This window comes from Procambarus clarkii, chromosome 35 (assembly GCF_040958095.1).
Source record: "Procambarus clarkii isolate CNS0578487 chromosome 35, FALCON_Pclarkii_2.0, whole genome shotgun sequence".
In the NCBI taxonomy this organism is placed as follows: Eukaryota; Metazoa; Arthropoda; class Malacostraca; order Decapoda; family Cambaridae; genus Procambarus; species Procambarus clarkii.
Genome location: NC_091184.1, coordinates 26,322,151 through 26,338,173, shown reverse-complemented (window position 1 = coordinate 26,338,173; position 16,023 = coordinate 26,322,151). Strand labels below are relative to the sequence as shown.

Sequence of the window (16,023 nt, the reverse complement as noted above, 5' to 3'; positions counted from 1 at the left end):
ATACCTAATTCTGATGCTACAATTACACAGCCTTAGCAGGCCCCATCAACAGGAACAGCTAAGGCCCCTTTTTGTTCAATACTGTAGACATAGTATTAGTAGTTATAAATTTCATTATTGTGGTATAATAGTAGATTAGACCACCATATGTGGTATGATTTATAATTTCTATATCAAAGATTAGGTAAACAATTTGTGGTTTATGAAGGAGCCATCTCAAAGTGGTTTAAGCTACAAATTGTCCCTCCCATTGCATAATAAGTTCCAGCAGCTGAATCAGTACATACAGTCCACTTACTTACTCACTACTATCTAACTAACTTATTACTAAGAACTAACTATTACTAAGAGGAAGGGAGGGATTCGGTCAGAGAGGAAGGGAGGGAGTCGGTCAGGAAGGGAGGGAGTCGGTCAGAGAGGAAGGGAGGGAGGGAGGCAGTCTGGAAGGGAAGGAGGGAGGCAAAAAGGAAGGGAGGGAGGGAGGCAGTCAGGAAGGGAAGGAGGGAGGCAAAAAGGAAGGGAGGGAGGGAGTCGGTCAGTAAGGGAGGGAGTCGGTCAGGAAGGGAGGGAGTCGGTCAGAGGAAGGGAGGGAGGGAGTCAGTCAGGAAAGGAGGGAGTCGGTCAGAGAGGAAGGGAGGGAGTCGGTCAGGAAGGGAAGGAGGGAGTTGGTCAGAGAGGGAGGGAGGGAGGGAGTCGGTCAGAGAGGGAGGGAGAGAGGGAGGAAGAGAGGGAGGGAGGGAGGGAGTGAGTCGGTCAGAGAGGGAGGGAGGGAGAAGTGTTGAGTGTGTGGAGTACCAAATGTGACTCGTTTAAGCCTATCGAAGGAAGGTGGCATTGGAGGTGTTGCAAGAATTATATTGTTTTCTTATTGCAATGGAGAGCTAGTTACAAATACAGTATTAAATAACACACTATAATATTTTAGCAGTATAGTACAGTATTTGGTTTGCTATTTATTTATTTAAATATTTACAAGAAAATAAAATGGGATTTAACAGAACTTAAGGTGCATGTGTTAGTCATCGCACAGCATGTCAACCCCCATTTTTTTTTTTTTTTTTTTTTTTTGAGTAAAGAGGAAGGAGAGGCATAAGAGAAGTATAGAAGTGGGAAATACAGCGTGTTGACACACGTGGAGGGGAGTTGGGAAGGCTGGCGTGAGGTAGGGGGGTGACCAAGAAGGAGATCACAGGCGTGTGATGTCTCTTTCCAGTCTTGCCCACCTACCCACCTGCCTGCATGCCCACTCACCCACCTACCTGCACGCCCACCTACCTGCATAGCCAACCCACCCACCTGCCTGCTCACCCACCCACCTTCTTCACCCAAGTACCTGCTCACCCACCACCTGCCTGATAGCCCACCCACCTGCCTGCTTACCCACCAACCTGCCGGCTTGCCCACCCACTTCTTCACCCACCCACCTGGCTGCTCAGCCACCCACCCACTTGCCTGCTCGAACCTGTTCACCCACCAAGGCCATCTGCCTGCTCACCTGCCATCCATCCATCCAAAACTTAGCTGCCTGAACCCACCCACCTGCCATCCACACATCCAAAACCTACCTGCCTGAACCCACCTATCCCTGCCTGCCCACCCACTTTTCCTGCCCACCTACCAGCTAAGCAGCTAACCACCCACCCAGCCCCACACACTAATTAGTGTGTGTCAATTCAAATCATGATTGGGGGTATAAAAAATTTTGGAAATAGTCCCTTTTGGACTCAAAGGTGAAAAAGTTCGTTAATCCGGAAAACGTGATAATCCGGCTGGGGGTCCTTCCCATATAGTCCGGATTAACGAGTGGAGACAGTAATTTGAATTGCCTTGCCACATACAATTATTAAATATGTAACTAGAAACCTCAACATACCTTGTTGGTGTTCGTCTTCTTGATTGATGCCACACATCTTGAAGTTAAAAATTCTTAACAATTTACGTAACCTATACTAACACAACACTAAAATTAACACTTAAAATTACTGTACAGTTCATTTAGCTAAGTTAGTTTTGACTGCCAGCTGCTGAAGCCTCACTGGTTGAGGGCATTTGGGTTGCCTGTGAGGCCTCACTTGTTGAAGGCGCTTGCTTGCACCTCACTTGTTGAAGCGCTTGCATGCCCTCACTTGTTGAAGGCGCTTGGCTTGCCTGTGATGCCTCACTTGTTAAAGGCGCTTGCTTGCGCCTCACTTGTTGAAAGCGCTTGCTTGCACCTCACTTGTTGAAAGCGCTTGGCTTGCCTGTGGCGCGTCACTTGTTGAAAGCGCTTGGCTTGCCTGTAATGCCTCACTTGTTGAAGGAGCTTGGCTTGCCTGTGGCGCCTCACTTGTTGAAGGCGCTTGGCTGCCTGTGACGCCTCACTTGTTGAACAACACGTAACTTGTCTTTAATTGCTAGGACAATCTTCTTCCTCTTAACACTTCCAGAACGATTGATGCTGCTACCAGACATATTCTTCGCCAAAAATGTTCAAAATTACTATGAAAATTAAGAAAGTTATTTAAAAAAATATTTCACTAATGGCGCAACACTGTGAGGCCGCACTGGTTGAGGTGTATAACAGTGACTTGTCTTTAATTGTTAGGACAACTTTCTTCCTCACTGCGGAGGCGCAGCACTGTGTATAACATGAGGGACGGACGCACATGGGTTGACCAGTGTTGGACGGGTCCACTTGGGGCAGTTATAGCGTTACGTAGGCCGCCAGGAGGAAAAAAATTCACAATATTTTTTAAGGAAACTTCAGCCTGTGCACAATGCTTTTAGGAAACTTATTTATTTGTTATTACATAATTACTAGTACCTGTACATATTTAATTTGTTTTTGGCTATGATTAATTGTTCTAAAATTAATGGTAATTCCTGTACCCAGGTGGTCCCTCCTGACGCACCGCTCCCACCCTCCCAACACCACCCACCCACCCCACCCCCCTCCTCCACCATGTGTCTAGAGCCAGAGACGGGATTAATACGGTATGGCCGTATTTTCATCCGGCCAAACCAGCTTTTATCCGGTTCCTGTGGCCATTTTGGCCGGATATTGTGATAACTTTATCCGATCACGATTTTGGCCGTATAAGGGCGTTTTCCGGATGTTTGAATCCCGGATAATCGCGGGGTTACAGTATGTTGTTTGTAATATAAAAATAGTTGGAAATGGTCCCTTTTGGACTCGTAGGTGAAAAAGTACCATTATCAGAAAAACGTGCTAATCCGGCTGGGGGTCCTTCCCATATAGTCCGGATGATCGAGTGGAGACAGTAGTTATTTGCTCTTGAGTAAGTGACTGCGTGGTGCGTGTCCGGGAGGCATTTGGCCATGCGCTCGCCATAGTGTCTGCTGGGTAACCGAGGCCTCCCATACGTTAGTGGCGAGAACTGGATTTTTTTTAGAAAATGCCGGCTGTTTACTATAGTCTTTGGGCAGCATATGGGGGGGCCCCCCCTACCCCGCTGGCCATTCAAATCTTGCGCGGTACTCCATCACGTCATATGATGTGTTGCGCACTTTTGCATAAGTTACTCAACACATCATATGACATGTTGTGCAGTTTAAGGGTTAATATACTTACCACCACTAGTTAATGAAAACATCATAATTAAGGGGCCCGGTGCATGTGGAGACTTTTCCATATATAAAAAATAGTCAAAAATTAAATAAAAATATTCCGTTATTTGGCATCAGTCATGAAAATTTCATCCCAATGTGTTAAAAAATGGACTTTACAATTTTTTTTAAATAAATATGTGAGCATCTGGCAGCAACCTGTTCTGATAACAACGATAACACCTCCTATTTTCTGGACATCAGGGTTAAAGAGATGCATGCACCTGTTCGACACACAAAGAAGATGAGTAGTAGTACAGAGGGTCCACAAAGTGGATATGCTGCTGCTGTCACCTGGAGGGCCAGATTTCACACATAATAATGAGTTAGTAAGTTATTATGCTGTATTCTATTATATATTATATAAATACATTGCCCAATGGCAATACTGTTCAGTATTTCTTATGTCCCTTTATACAAAAAGCCAACAACCACTTTTATGTTTTTCGTTTTTACTTTTTTTCTCGTTTGTTTCTATGTGGATTTTGTTGTGACTTCTACATCTTGGAGAATACATATCAGGCACTAAGCATGTGAAGTTTGAATGAAATTGGTTAACATGTTAATCAGCCACACGTAACCGAAGTTGTGACTTTTTTTTTTAGCCAATTATTTGCAGAGTTCAAACACTATTCTCTTTGTCTATTTAGCTGGTATTCATGAATGAGGACCAGATGTGGGCCTTATCACTAATAAATGGGCAATAAAGTTATTGCAATATAAGTGTTTGTTATAATAACATAAGAACATAAGAATGACGGTAACTGCAGAAGGCCTATTAGCCCATACGTGGCAGCTCCTATTTATATCCACCCAATCTCATTCATATATATATGTCTAACCTACTGTTAGACAGTTAAGGGACCCAGTGTATGTTTTTCAGTTATCCCTAACTTATCCATATATTTTGTTATTTGGGGGGGTTATTTTTTCGTGACTTCATTTCAACATATATTGACCTACAACTTTCACATATTCGAGTATGAATGCCAAGCAATCGTAATTATAACCTACAAGATATGTCATAAATTAAAAGTACTAAATTCAATGTCGAGAACTTTAAATGCATAATTGCTCTATGAAAAACATTTTCAACTTTGAGACTTAATAAAAAATTCAGTTTCTGACCGATTCTCACCATTTCTACATATTATGTGCAAAGTTCTTAGTGCTAAGGTTCCTAGTGAATCGATTTGTCAAAAAGCCATAACATTTGGAATTTTAAATATTTTTTCGTATAAATTTGGCACATATTTGGATGGCCACATTTAAAAAATGTTTTACAGTAAACTATACTCTAAAACAGTGATTTTCTCACTAGCAATTGAATGTTATATGCCATTCTGAGACCATAATGAATAAAATAACAATTGGTGATATTGTAAGATATTTATAGCAATTTGAAATTGTGAATTTATATATATATTTTTTTTTTTTTTACTTTTTTCCGTTCATGTTGTGATGTTGATTTATAAGGAAAAGTTGGAGCATTTGCCATGAGGATTCTGCACAAAAACTGAGTGTGTATGAGGAAGTTTCGGTGCCCATGCACCAGGCCCCTTAATACGCTCACCGTCACTGGTTAATGACAATATCATGATTAATACACTGACAATCACTGATTATTGACATCAACATGATAAACACACACACTGGCAGTACAGTAATAATAAAATTGTCCTTACCATCATTAATGAGAAGAAGTTGTGTTTGCTATTGTCCTGGGTAGCCGAACACAGATGGAAGCAGTATTACCTGTTAGGGGAAAATAAAACAAATTTAAGGTTGACTAATTCATTGATATTGACATTGACAATAATGACATTGACTAATATAAGGTATGACTAAAATTTTCCCAGCAAAACATAGAACATATTTACCCAATTTTTTTTTTATTTTTTAGGTATTGTGCTTAGAGCAGAAGGAGGGTGGGCAGGAGTAAGGAGGGTGGGCAGGAGTAAGGAGGGTGGCCAGGAGTAAGGAGGGTGGGCAGGAGTAAGGAGGGTGGTCAGGAGTAAGGAGGGTGGTCAGGAGTAAGGAGGGTGGGCAGGAGTAAGGAGGGTGGGCAGGAGTAAGGAGGGTGGCCAGGAGTAAGGAGGGTGGGCAGGAGTAAGGAGGGTGGTCAGGAGTAAGGAGGGTGGTCAGGAGTAAGGAGGGTGGGCAGGAGTAAGGAGGGTGGGCAGGAATAAGGAGGATGGGCAGGAGTAAGGAGGGTGGGCAGGAGTAAGGAGGGTGGTCAGGAGTAAGGAGGGTGGGCAGGAGTAAGGAGGGTGGGCAGGGGTAAGGAGGGTGGGCAGGAGTAAGGAGGGTGGGCAGGAGTAAGGAGGGTGGGGCAGGAGTAAGGAGGGTGGGGCAGGAGTAAGGAGGGTGGGGCAGGAGTAAGGAGGGTGGGGCAGGAGTAAGGAGGGTGGGGCAGGAGTAAGGAGGGTGGGGCAGGAGTAAGGAGGGTGGGGCAGGAGTAAGGAGGGTGGGCAGGAGTAAGGAGGGTGGGGCAGGAGTAAGGAGGGTGGGCAGGAGTAAGGAGGGTGGGGCAGGAGTAAGGAGGGTGGGGCAGGAGTAAGGAGGGTGGGCAGGAGTAAGGAGGGTGGGGCAGGAGTAAGGAGGGTGGGGCAGGAGTAAGGAGGGTGGGCAGGAGTAAGGAGGGTGGGGCAGGAGTAAGGAGGGTTGGGCAGGAGTAAGGAAGGTGGGGCAGGAGTAAGGAGGGTGGGGCAGGAGTAAGGAGGGTGGGGCAGGAGTAAGGAGGGTGGGCAGGAGTAAGGAGGGTGGGGCAGGAGTAAGGAGGGTTGGGCAGGAGTAAGGAGGGTGGGGCAGGAGTAAGGAGGGTGGGCAGGAGTAAGGAGGGTGGGGCAGGAGTAAGGAGGGTGGGGCAGGAGTAAGGAGGGTGGGGCAGGAGTAAGGAGGGTGGGGCAGGAGTAAGGAGGGTGGGGCAGGAGTAAGGAGGGTGGGGCAGGAGTAAGGAGGGTGGGGCAGGAGTAAGGAGGGTGGGGCAGGAGTAAGGAGGGTGGGCAGGAGTAAGGAGGGTGGGGCAGGAGTAAGGAGGGTGGGGCAGGAGTAAGGAGGGTGGGGCAGGAGTAAGGAGGGTGGGCAGGAGTAAGGAGGGTGGGGCAGGAGTAAGGAGGGTGGGGCAGGAGTAAGGAGGGTGGGCAGGAGTAAGGAGGGTGGGGCAGGAGTAAGGAGGGTTGGGCAGGAGTAAGGAAGGTGGGGCAGGAGTAAGGAGGGTGGGGCAGGAGTAAGGAGGGTGGGGCAGGAGTAAGGAGGGTGGGCAGGAGTAAGGAGGGTGGTCAGCAGTAAGGAGGGTGGGCAGGAGTAAGGAGGGTGGGCAGGAGTAAGGAGGGTGGGCAGGAGTAAGGAGGGTGGGGCAGGAATGAGGAAGGGGGTATGGGCATGTTCTCAGCTGCCTCCCCTCCCTCTCTGACAGCCTACGTAATATAAACCACATGCATTAACCCTTAAGCTGCTACAGCCTGGGCTGTAAAAGCTGGGGCTGGGCAAAAAAATATTTGAATTATGTGAAAATTAATACTAAATGTTGAACAAATCTCCAACTTATCGGCTTAATCATCAAGAAAGTTTCACCCCAATGTTTTCAGAAATGTACTTTAGACAATTTTTTTTTAAAAAAAGAACATTTTATTGATAAGGAGAACAACTCCTATTAACTGGAACTGAGGGTTTTGTCTCCTTTGTTTATTATCTCATTTTGTTGTAACCTCTACATCCTGGAGAGTGCATACCCATCCCTAACAATGTCAAGATAGAATGAAATTGGTCACCAAATAAATCAGTCACAACTGGCAGAACTTAGGACTGTGATTTTTTTTTACTGAGTTTTTCAGAGATTTCAAATTCTATTTTCTTTGTCTCTTAGGCGGTTTTGATGATTAGGGACCAGATTAGAGCTTTATCACTTTTATAAAGTATATATTTTTATCCCCTAAATCATTATAATTACCCCTATATTTTGTTTTTTGGGGGGTTATTTTTTCTTGACATCATTCCAACACATACTGACCTACAACTTTCACATATTTGAGTGCGAATGCCAAACAATATTTATTAAAACATATAAGTAAATTAATGAATTTATTCATTATGAACCTTATTCATTGTCGATAACTTCAACTTCAATTATCTCTAAAACTAGAGTTTCAACTTTGAGTCAGCTTCAATAAATCCAGTTTCTCACCTATTCTCATCATTTTTACAAATAATGTGCACAGCTGTCTGTTATACAATCCTATTAGAATGGATTTTTCACAAACCCTAAACGTTTGGAGATATCAATTTTTTTTTCTAAATTTCGGGCATAATTCAGATGCCACACTGACAATTGTTTTTACAGTAAACTAAACTGAAAACATATATTCTAAATCTATGAAAATGAAGATCATATATTATTCTGAGAGCATAATAACATCAAATGAACAATTGGTGATAGTTTATATTTTTGCAGCTAATCTCAAAATCTGAAGTATTCAATATTCAATTTTATAATTATTTTTTATTTTCTTACTTTACAAGTTACGTTTATGATCATTTAGACAAAGTTGCAGGATTTGCTAGTATGCACAAAAAACTGGAAAGCATTAGAGCAAATTTGAGAAATTGAACTTTGCCATCAGGTCCTGTCGTATATGTATGCCATGCACAGCTTAAGGGTTAATACAGAACTGTACTGTATAAAATGCATAAAACTTCAAACTAACAATATAACAATAATAATATTTTAAATAAAATAACTTGTAACAGTCAATATGTACATTAAATTTTGAATATGCCTATAAAATAAGCACAGGTCATGTCAACGCGTTGGGCCTGGATGAGATGGCTGGCACCATGTGCTTCTCCTCTTCCTGGGGTAAAAACGTCGGACTCGCGCGCGAAGGATTTTTGTAATAAATTTAAAAAATTTTACTGTTTGAACTCATTTAATCTGTCAAGATGTCTCAGACCAGCATTCATGGTATTGAAGGTATAAAACAAAAGAGAAAATATTTGTCAATTGATTAGAAAGTTGACTTGACAGAGAAAGCAGAGCATGGATACTCTGTCACTCAACTCACCCAAGAATTCAACATTGGTAAAGCTACAGTTTGTGATATAAAAAAGCAGAAGGATAATATTAAGAAATTCTTTGCTCAAACTGATGTAATAGGCAACAGGAAAAATTGAGGCCTGCTAAGTATACGGGTCTGGACTCGTCTTTATTTAAATGGTTTACACAGCATGATGCGAAAGGAATTGCTGTTTCAGTTGATTCTATTAGAAATGCAGCTGAAAGACTTGCTGTAAAGTTAAACATAGACAATTTCAAGGCTAGCATTGAATGGGTATGTCGATTTAAAGAGAGGTATGACATCATTAACAAGAAAATTTGTGACGAGGCATTAAGTGCAGATGTTGGAAGTGCTAATGCATATAAGCATAAACTTTCTCAGCACATTATATCTAATAATCTAAGCTGGTTTTAAGTGTACAATGCAGATGTAACAGGCTTTAACTGGAAATGCCTTCAAAGAAACACTTTGGCCTTCAGGCTTGAGGAAGAGTACTCCTGGTTGCAAGGTAAAGAAGGAAAGATTTTCAGCATTATTGTGCTGTAACGCAGATGGCAGTCACCGAACAAAGTACGCAATTGTTGGGAAATCTGCCAACCTCAGAGCATTGAAAAACTGCATGAACAGACTACCTGTCATCTACTACAACACAAAAAATGCCTGGTTCACACAGATTACTTTTGAGGATTGGTTCCAGAATCACTTTTGTAAAGAAGTAAAAAAGCAGCAGATCAATATGTGCAGAATTCATCCTGCTGAGATAAAGTCAATGTTGTTGACTGATAATGCCCCAGCTCACCCCATTGCTAAATTAACATCACCTGATGGCAAAATAACATGTATGGCTTTACCACAAACACTACATCTGTAATACAACTCATGGATTAGGGGTTATCTATGCTCTCACAGGCTTTATAAAAGAGCTATGAATTCAGATATTATGGAAGTTCTGCTCTCTGAGGAAGACGAGATGCCTAATAAGGATAAGAAGGCTAGTAGAACACTAGAAAATTTCAAGAAATATTTAATTAAAGATGCAATTTACAACTAGGCCAAGGAATGGAGCGAGTTGAAGGTCACCACATAAAAGAATGCATGGAATAAAATTCTGAGTCCGGTACCTGGTTAGAATAAAGACGAAGATGGCTATGATTTTCAGGGCTTTGATAATGCGATTTTTGAGACATTCAGAGATGCAGGTGAGGAAGATTTGCAACTTTCTGATGGGAATGAGTGGTTAAATAATGATGCTGATGATCCAGGTTATGTTGAATTAACTGATAATGAGATTATCCAGTGTGTTACTGGTAATAATGATGAGGATGTGGAAGAGGAAGATGACAGTGTTATCTATTCCATATGCTGCATCATTGCAAAAGGTTAATGATCTGCTTGATTTGGTTGCTGTAACTGATAATGAAGAACTGACAGATTATTACCTGCACCTAAAGGACATGAAAGATATTATAATGAAGCTCACAACAAAGAAACAAACTAAGATTCAAAAGTTTTTGGTACGGTTTCACAGTAGGCCTACAGGATCAGCACCCAGCACTAGTAAGGACTCACCTTCCGAGGATGTCCAGGCAACTGGACCAGCACCCAGCACTAGCAAGGACTCACCTTCTGAGGATGCCCAGGCAACTGGACCAGCACCCAGCACTAGCAAGGACTCACCTGCTGAGGATGTCCAGGCAACTGGACCAGCACCCAGCACTAGCAAGGACTCACCTGCTGAGGATGTCCAGGCAACTGGACCAGCACCCAGCACTAGCAAGGACTCACCTGCTGAGGATGCCCAGGCAACTGGACCAGCACCCAGCACTAGCAAGGACTCACCTGCTGAGGATGTCCAGGCAACTGGACCAGCACCCAGCACTAGCAAGGACTCACCTGCTGAGGATGTCCAGGCAACTGGACCAGCACCCAGCACTAGCAAGGACTCACCTTCTGAGGATGCCCAGGTCACTGGACCAGCACCCAGCACTAGCAAGGACTCACCTTCTGAGGATGCCCAGGCAACTAGACCAGCACCCAGCACTAGCAAGGACTCACCTGCTGAGGATGTCCAGGCAACTGGACCAGCACCCAGCACTAGCAAGGACTCACCTTCTGAGGATGCCCAGGCAACTGGACCAGCACCTAGCACTAGCCATAACTTACCTGGGAGGAACAATTGAGCTGTACAGCACAGTTCTAATGACATTAAATGTACAAAGTATAGTTTATATGGTATAAGTGTACTGTGTGTGATTCTAGTGGTCTGTACTTTATGTATAGACTGTAGAGTATAATGTACATTTGTTAGAAAAGTTACTGTTCTTTAAATAATTTATACAGGGTATTCATATGTGTGGCACTCTCAGGATATTAAGGCTAACAAAGTTTGCACTACAAAACTCAACTGGTAGAGTAAGTACAGTACTGAAACGTGCAATATCAATTTATTTCATTGCAATACAAATTCTTTATTATTTAAATTTTTCATAAGGCAAATGTGGACTGGCATATGCATTAATGTGATTGTATTTTTTTTTTTTGGGGGGGGGGAGGGAGTTGCTGGGGCCGAACGGATGGAATGAATTCCACACTGGAATGAATCGGCTATGCCCCATATAGTTCATTCAAGCGAGTACACACATTTAATTTCTACATTTACTATCTACATTTAATGTCATTTAATTTCATGCATTTCTTTGATAAAGTGTTTACTCGTGTCCTTTATGATCTTGGTTATTTGAAACTGTTGGCCAAATTAAACTTAAATTATAGTATGTTACTCTATGTTCTGATATGTTCAAAGAAAATGTTATGAGGAATAGTTCACTTGCTTTTCTAAATTACACCTTGTATTTCCATTCTATAATTAATGTAAATAAACTACTGTACTGTTGCTAGAACTACTGACTCCATAATGTAATAGTCTATGTTTGTCATCCTTAAGTATCACCTTCTTTGTATTCATTTTTTATTTTCCTTGAACATTCTCATTTTGTTAGCTTACTTCTCTAACAGTATTAAGTGTTTTATCCCGTCACAACTTTAATTAAAAAATTTCTATATTATTATTAATTTTACCCAAAACGCTTTGCGTAATAGTGGCTTCATTAGTATGTGTAACTTCTGTCCCTTCAATTGAACAATATTCTTATGTTCTTTGTACACACAATCTTTTGAATAAATAATATTATTATTAACATTATTATTATTATTTACACAGAAAATCACACTAAAGTGATATACAGTACATAAATGAGAAAATTCCCTCGGGCTGTGAGATGATGCAAACCTGCAATGTTTGCATCACCTCACAGCCTCAGTGGATTGTTCATTGATGTATATCACAGTGTGATTTTCTGTGTATCTGAAGTTGAGCATACAATGTTGAACTACAGTACTTAATCCTTCACCTGAGTGCTTGGGGGTCTTACATAAAACTTGGACTGGCTTCAGGACTGTGATATCAGGATATCACAGACTTGAGGTTATCTTGAGATGATTTCGGGGCTTTTTTTAGTGTCCCCGCGGCCAGGTCCTCGACCAGGCCTCCACCCCCAGGAAGCAGCCCGTGACAGCTGACTAACACCCAGGTACCTATTTTTACTGCTAGGTAACAGGGGCGTAGGGTGAAAGAAACTGCCCATTGTTTCTCGCCGGCGCCTGGGATCGATCCCAGGACCACAGGATCACAAGTCCCGCGTGCTGTCCGCTTGGCCGTTCCTGTGATATCAGTAGAAATCCAATTGTAAGAAAGTCAGTGGTGGTACAGTAGTAGAGTATGCAGCTGGCAATACCTTGGTCATGGGTTTGCAACACTACACAGTCCCAGTGAAATTTCTTATTATTATTATTATTATTATAAAAGTTATCATTATTTGATAGGCCAATGTCCACACCCCAACAATGCCAGGCATATAATTTACCCCAACAATTCCACTGGCCAACGTCCACACCTCCAACAATTCCATAGTCCTATTTCCATACCCCAACATTTTTGTTGAAGAAAAAAAAACATGCTGTTTGTTGACCAACTTGTATATTGGCTATTTTCTACCATGTTCCCCCCCTTTTTTCATCTTTTATTATTTTTTTTTTCTTTCAATGCAATTATACTTTAAGCTTAATTACTATTAAGTTTTAGTCTAAGTGGTTTTTTTTCCCCACCTCACCTTGCCCGAAACGCTATGCGTACTAGTGGCTTTAGGTATTGTATGTACTACCTCTATCTTTAAATCAAACAGAATGTTTGTACTGTAACTCTGCAACTATGTATGTACTTTTCCTAAATCAATTTTTATTATTTTTATTATTAACAATTGTATGTTGGTGGTGTAAGACAATGTTGGAGCAGACAATGGTGGAGCAGAAAGCTCAGTACTCACTTCCCCCCTTCAGAGCAGGAGAGATTGCTGAAATAGAGGGAATACAGAGAACATATACGGCACGCATCGTTGAGATAAAACACCTAAATTATTGGGATCGTCTCAAAGCTCTCCGAATGTACTCTCTAGAAAAGAGACGAGAGATACCAAATAATATACACATGGAAAATACTGGAGGGCCAGGTCCCAAATCTACAGAGTAAAATAACAACGTACTGGAGTGAATGATATGGAAGAAAATGCAGGATTGAACCAGTGAAGAGCAGAGGTGCCATAGGCACAATCAGAGAACATAAGAACATAAGAGCAAAGGCAACTGCAGACGGCCTATTGGCCCATACGAGGCAGCTCCTATTCTATAACCACCCAATCCCACTCATTTACATGTCCAACCCACGCTTGAAACAATCGAGGGACCCCACCTCCACCACGTTACACGGTAATTGGTTCCACAAATCAACAATCAACAACCCTGTTACCGATCCAGTATTTACCCAAGTCTTTCCTAAATCTAAATTTATCCAATTTATACCCATTGTTTCGTGTTCTGTCTTGTGCTGATACTTTTAATACCCTATTAATATCCCTTTTGTTGTGTACATTCATCCACTTGTAAACCTCTATCACGGTCCGTCTAATTACCACAAGCTTCAGAAAGCTTCCTGGCAATACGTTAGTAATGAATAAATATGATATATTTACTCATTATAATGTTGGTGCTGAATGTACAACACAAAAAAACATAATTTTAATCTGAAAAAGTATCTTTTTTATAAAGAAATTAGGCGAAAACAAAAAGCTAGTAACGCCAAATAAAGTCGACGATGCAAGCGTCGGTTAGGTTAGGTTAGGTTAGGATAGGTTAGGATAGGTTAGGTTAGGTCAGCCTAACCTAACATATCATATTTATTCATTACTAACGTATTGCCAGGAAGCTTTCTGAAGCTTGTGTAGCTTGTGGTAGCTTGTGGTAATTAGACGGACCCCTCTATCATGTCACCCCTAACTCTTCACTGTATAAACATCCACGGTTGTTTCAACGTTCTCCCAGTGACTATAAGAAATATTGCCGGAACAACCGTGGACATCTTCAAGAGAAAACTGGACTGTTTTCTAAGAGAAGTTCCGGATCAGTCAGGCTGTGGTGGGTATGTGGCCCTGCGGGCCGCTCCAAGCAACAGCCTGGTGGACCAAACTCTCACAAGTCGAGCCTAGCCTCGGGCCGGGCTTGGGAAGTAGAAGAACTCCCAGAACCCCATCAAGCAGGTAATGCACTCAAGTACTTACGAAGGATGATGAGAGTGCGAGGAACAAGGTGGTCAGGCGGAGCCAGTGACTCCTTCCTTCAACAGTTTTGTCTCTCCCTCGTGGTATATCCTCAATGTCTTCAGTGGTGTGGCCTCACCACACACTTACACTGCCATAAGTGTCCTGAGAGTACTGTGGGAGGGACAATTTGGCGGGTATTGTGGACACAGGTCTTTAAGACAGGCGAACCTCACGAGTCATGTACACGTCTATAGCAACCTTTGTTGTGATGACGTCACCTGCTCGCTCGCTTACCCGCCACGGTGCTCTTCCCATTTTCTTTGGTTACTGATCTTTGCAGACCTTTAATTAATCTGAGAGCCACTAATATTGGTGGCCTCAACGAGGACAGGAAGTTGGCGGCTTGTCAAAGGTCCTACCCATTTGCCTGGATGATCTTTTCTATCTGTATTTTAAAACCCAGTAGTTTTGGCGTTTACCTTATCCACTCTTTGGCGGGTAAGCTGTTCCACGGGTTTACCACCATATGGGTGAAAAAGCATCTCTTGTTTTCTGTCCTACATTGTGGCTTGTTGAGCTTGAACCCGTCGCTCCTCGTTCGTGTTACATCTGCCCTTTTGAAGAAAGTATCCGGATCGACATCATCCAAATTGTTTAGTATTTTAAGTGTTTCGATGAGCTCCGCCCTGTCATGCCTGGTTTGCTGTGTTGTTTGGCCAGTGGCCCTCAACCCTTCCTGATACGAGAGATGACTAATCTCTGGTATAATTTTTGTTGCCCGGTGTTGCATCTTCTCCAGAGCAGCTATGTCTTTCTGAAGATAAGGTCTCAATGCCTGTATGCAATAATCCAGGTGGGGGCGCACCAGACTTATACAATTGAAGGATTACTATAGTTTCCTTGAAAGTAAAGGCACGCTTGATTATTCCCAAGGTTTGGTTCGCTTTTTTTTACTGCCGCTCCCACTTGTTGTGCAACTTTTAGTGAATGATGGATTCTGATTCCAATGTCGCATTCTTCATCTATCGGTTGTAAGGTAGTGCTGGCAATTTGGTAGTTGTGACGTGGAATGTTATGCCCTACAGGCAAGGTCTTGCATTTACGACATTAAAGAGCATTTGCCAGTCATCTGACCATTGGTGGAGTTCATGTAGATCTCTTTGTAAGGTCTCAATATCACTTTCACTTCCTTCTTTATCATAGATCTTAGTGTCATCTGCAAATGTGTCATCTGGCCAACATTCCATCTCCCAGGATGAACAGGACCAGCAAAAGCTGCTTGACTATGTTAATGTGTCGTCCCAAAATATTCCTGTGGAACGTGAAGGTGAAAAGTGTATTGAAATAGTTCATGCTCTCATAAAAGACGAATTGCGTGTCACTCTAAATAAAACCGACATTATTGCTGCCTACAGAGTAGGCAAAAAGAATCCATCAGGTCTAACCCAGCGAAAAATTCGCCTCAAGCTAGCTTCCCAGTCCATAAAATCGCAACTTGTCCGGACAGCTGCATCCCAACGAAAGGGCATCTACATCAACGAGTGCTTGACTAGAAAAAAGACAGCAACTCCTCACCGCCTGCGTCAAATCCGTAAACAAAACCCAGATGCGATTCATCAGTGATTCGTTAGAGATGGCGTGATTAAAGTGAGAAAGATCTCAGTAGGTAAAATGTTTACAATTGCTAATGAGGATAACCTCAACACTGT

At 42.5% G+C, this 16,023-nt stretch overlaps 1 protein-coding gene across 1 annotated transcript in view; it reads right to left on the bottom strand.

Moving 5' to 3' along the window:
- LOC138371159 (tripartite motif-containing protein 5-like) overlaps positions 1–14,570 on the bottom strand; it is a 78,631-nt gene extending 64,061 nt beyond the window's left edge. The window contains exons 1-2 of the mRNA XM_069335995.1: positions 14,333–14,570; positions 5,292–5,361 (exon numbers count right to left, since the gene is read on the bottom strand). Coding sequence (XP_069192096.1) covers positions 5,292–5,297 — 6 coding nt within the window. The 5' untranslated portion in view covers positions 5,298–5,361; positions 14,333–14,570. The remainder of the gene's footprint in view (positions 1–5,291; positions 5,362–14,332) is intronic.
- Positions 14,571–16,023: the final 1,453 nt, after the last annotated feature.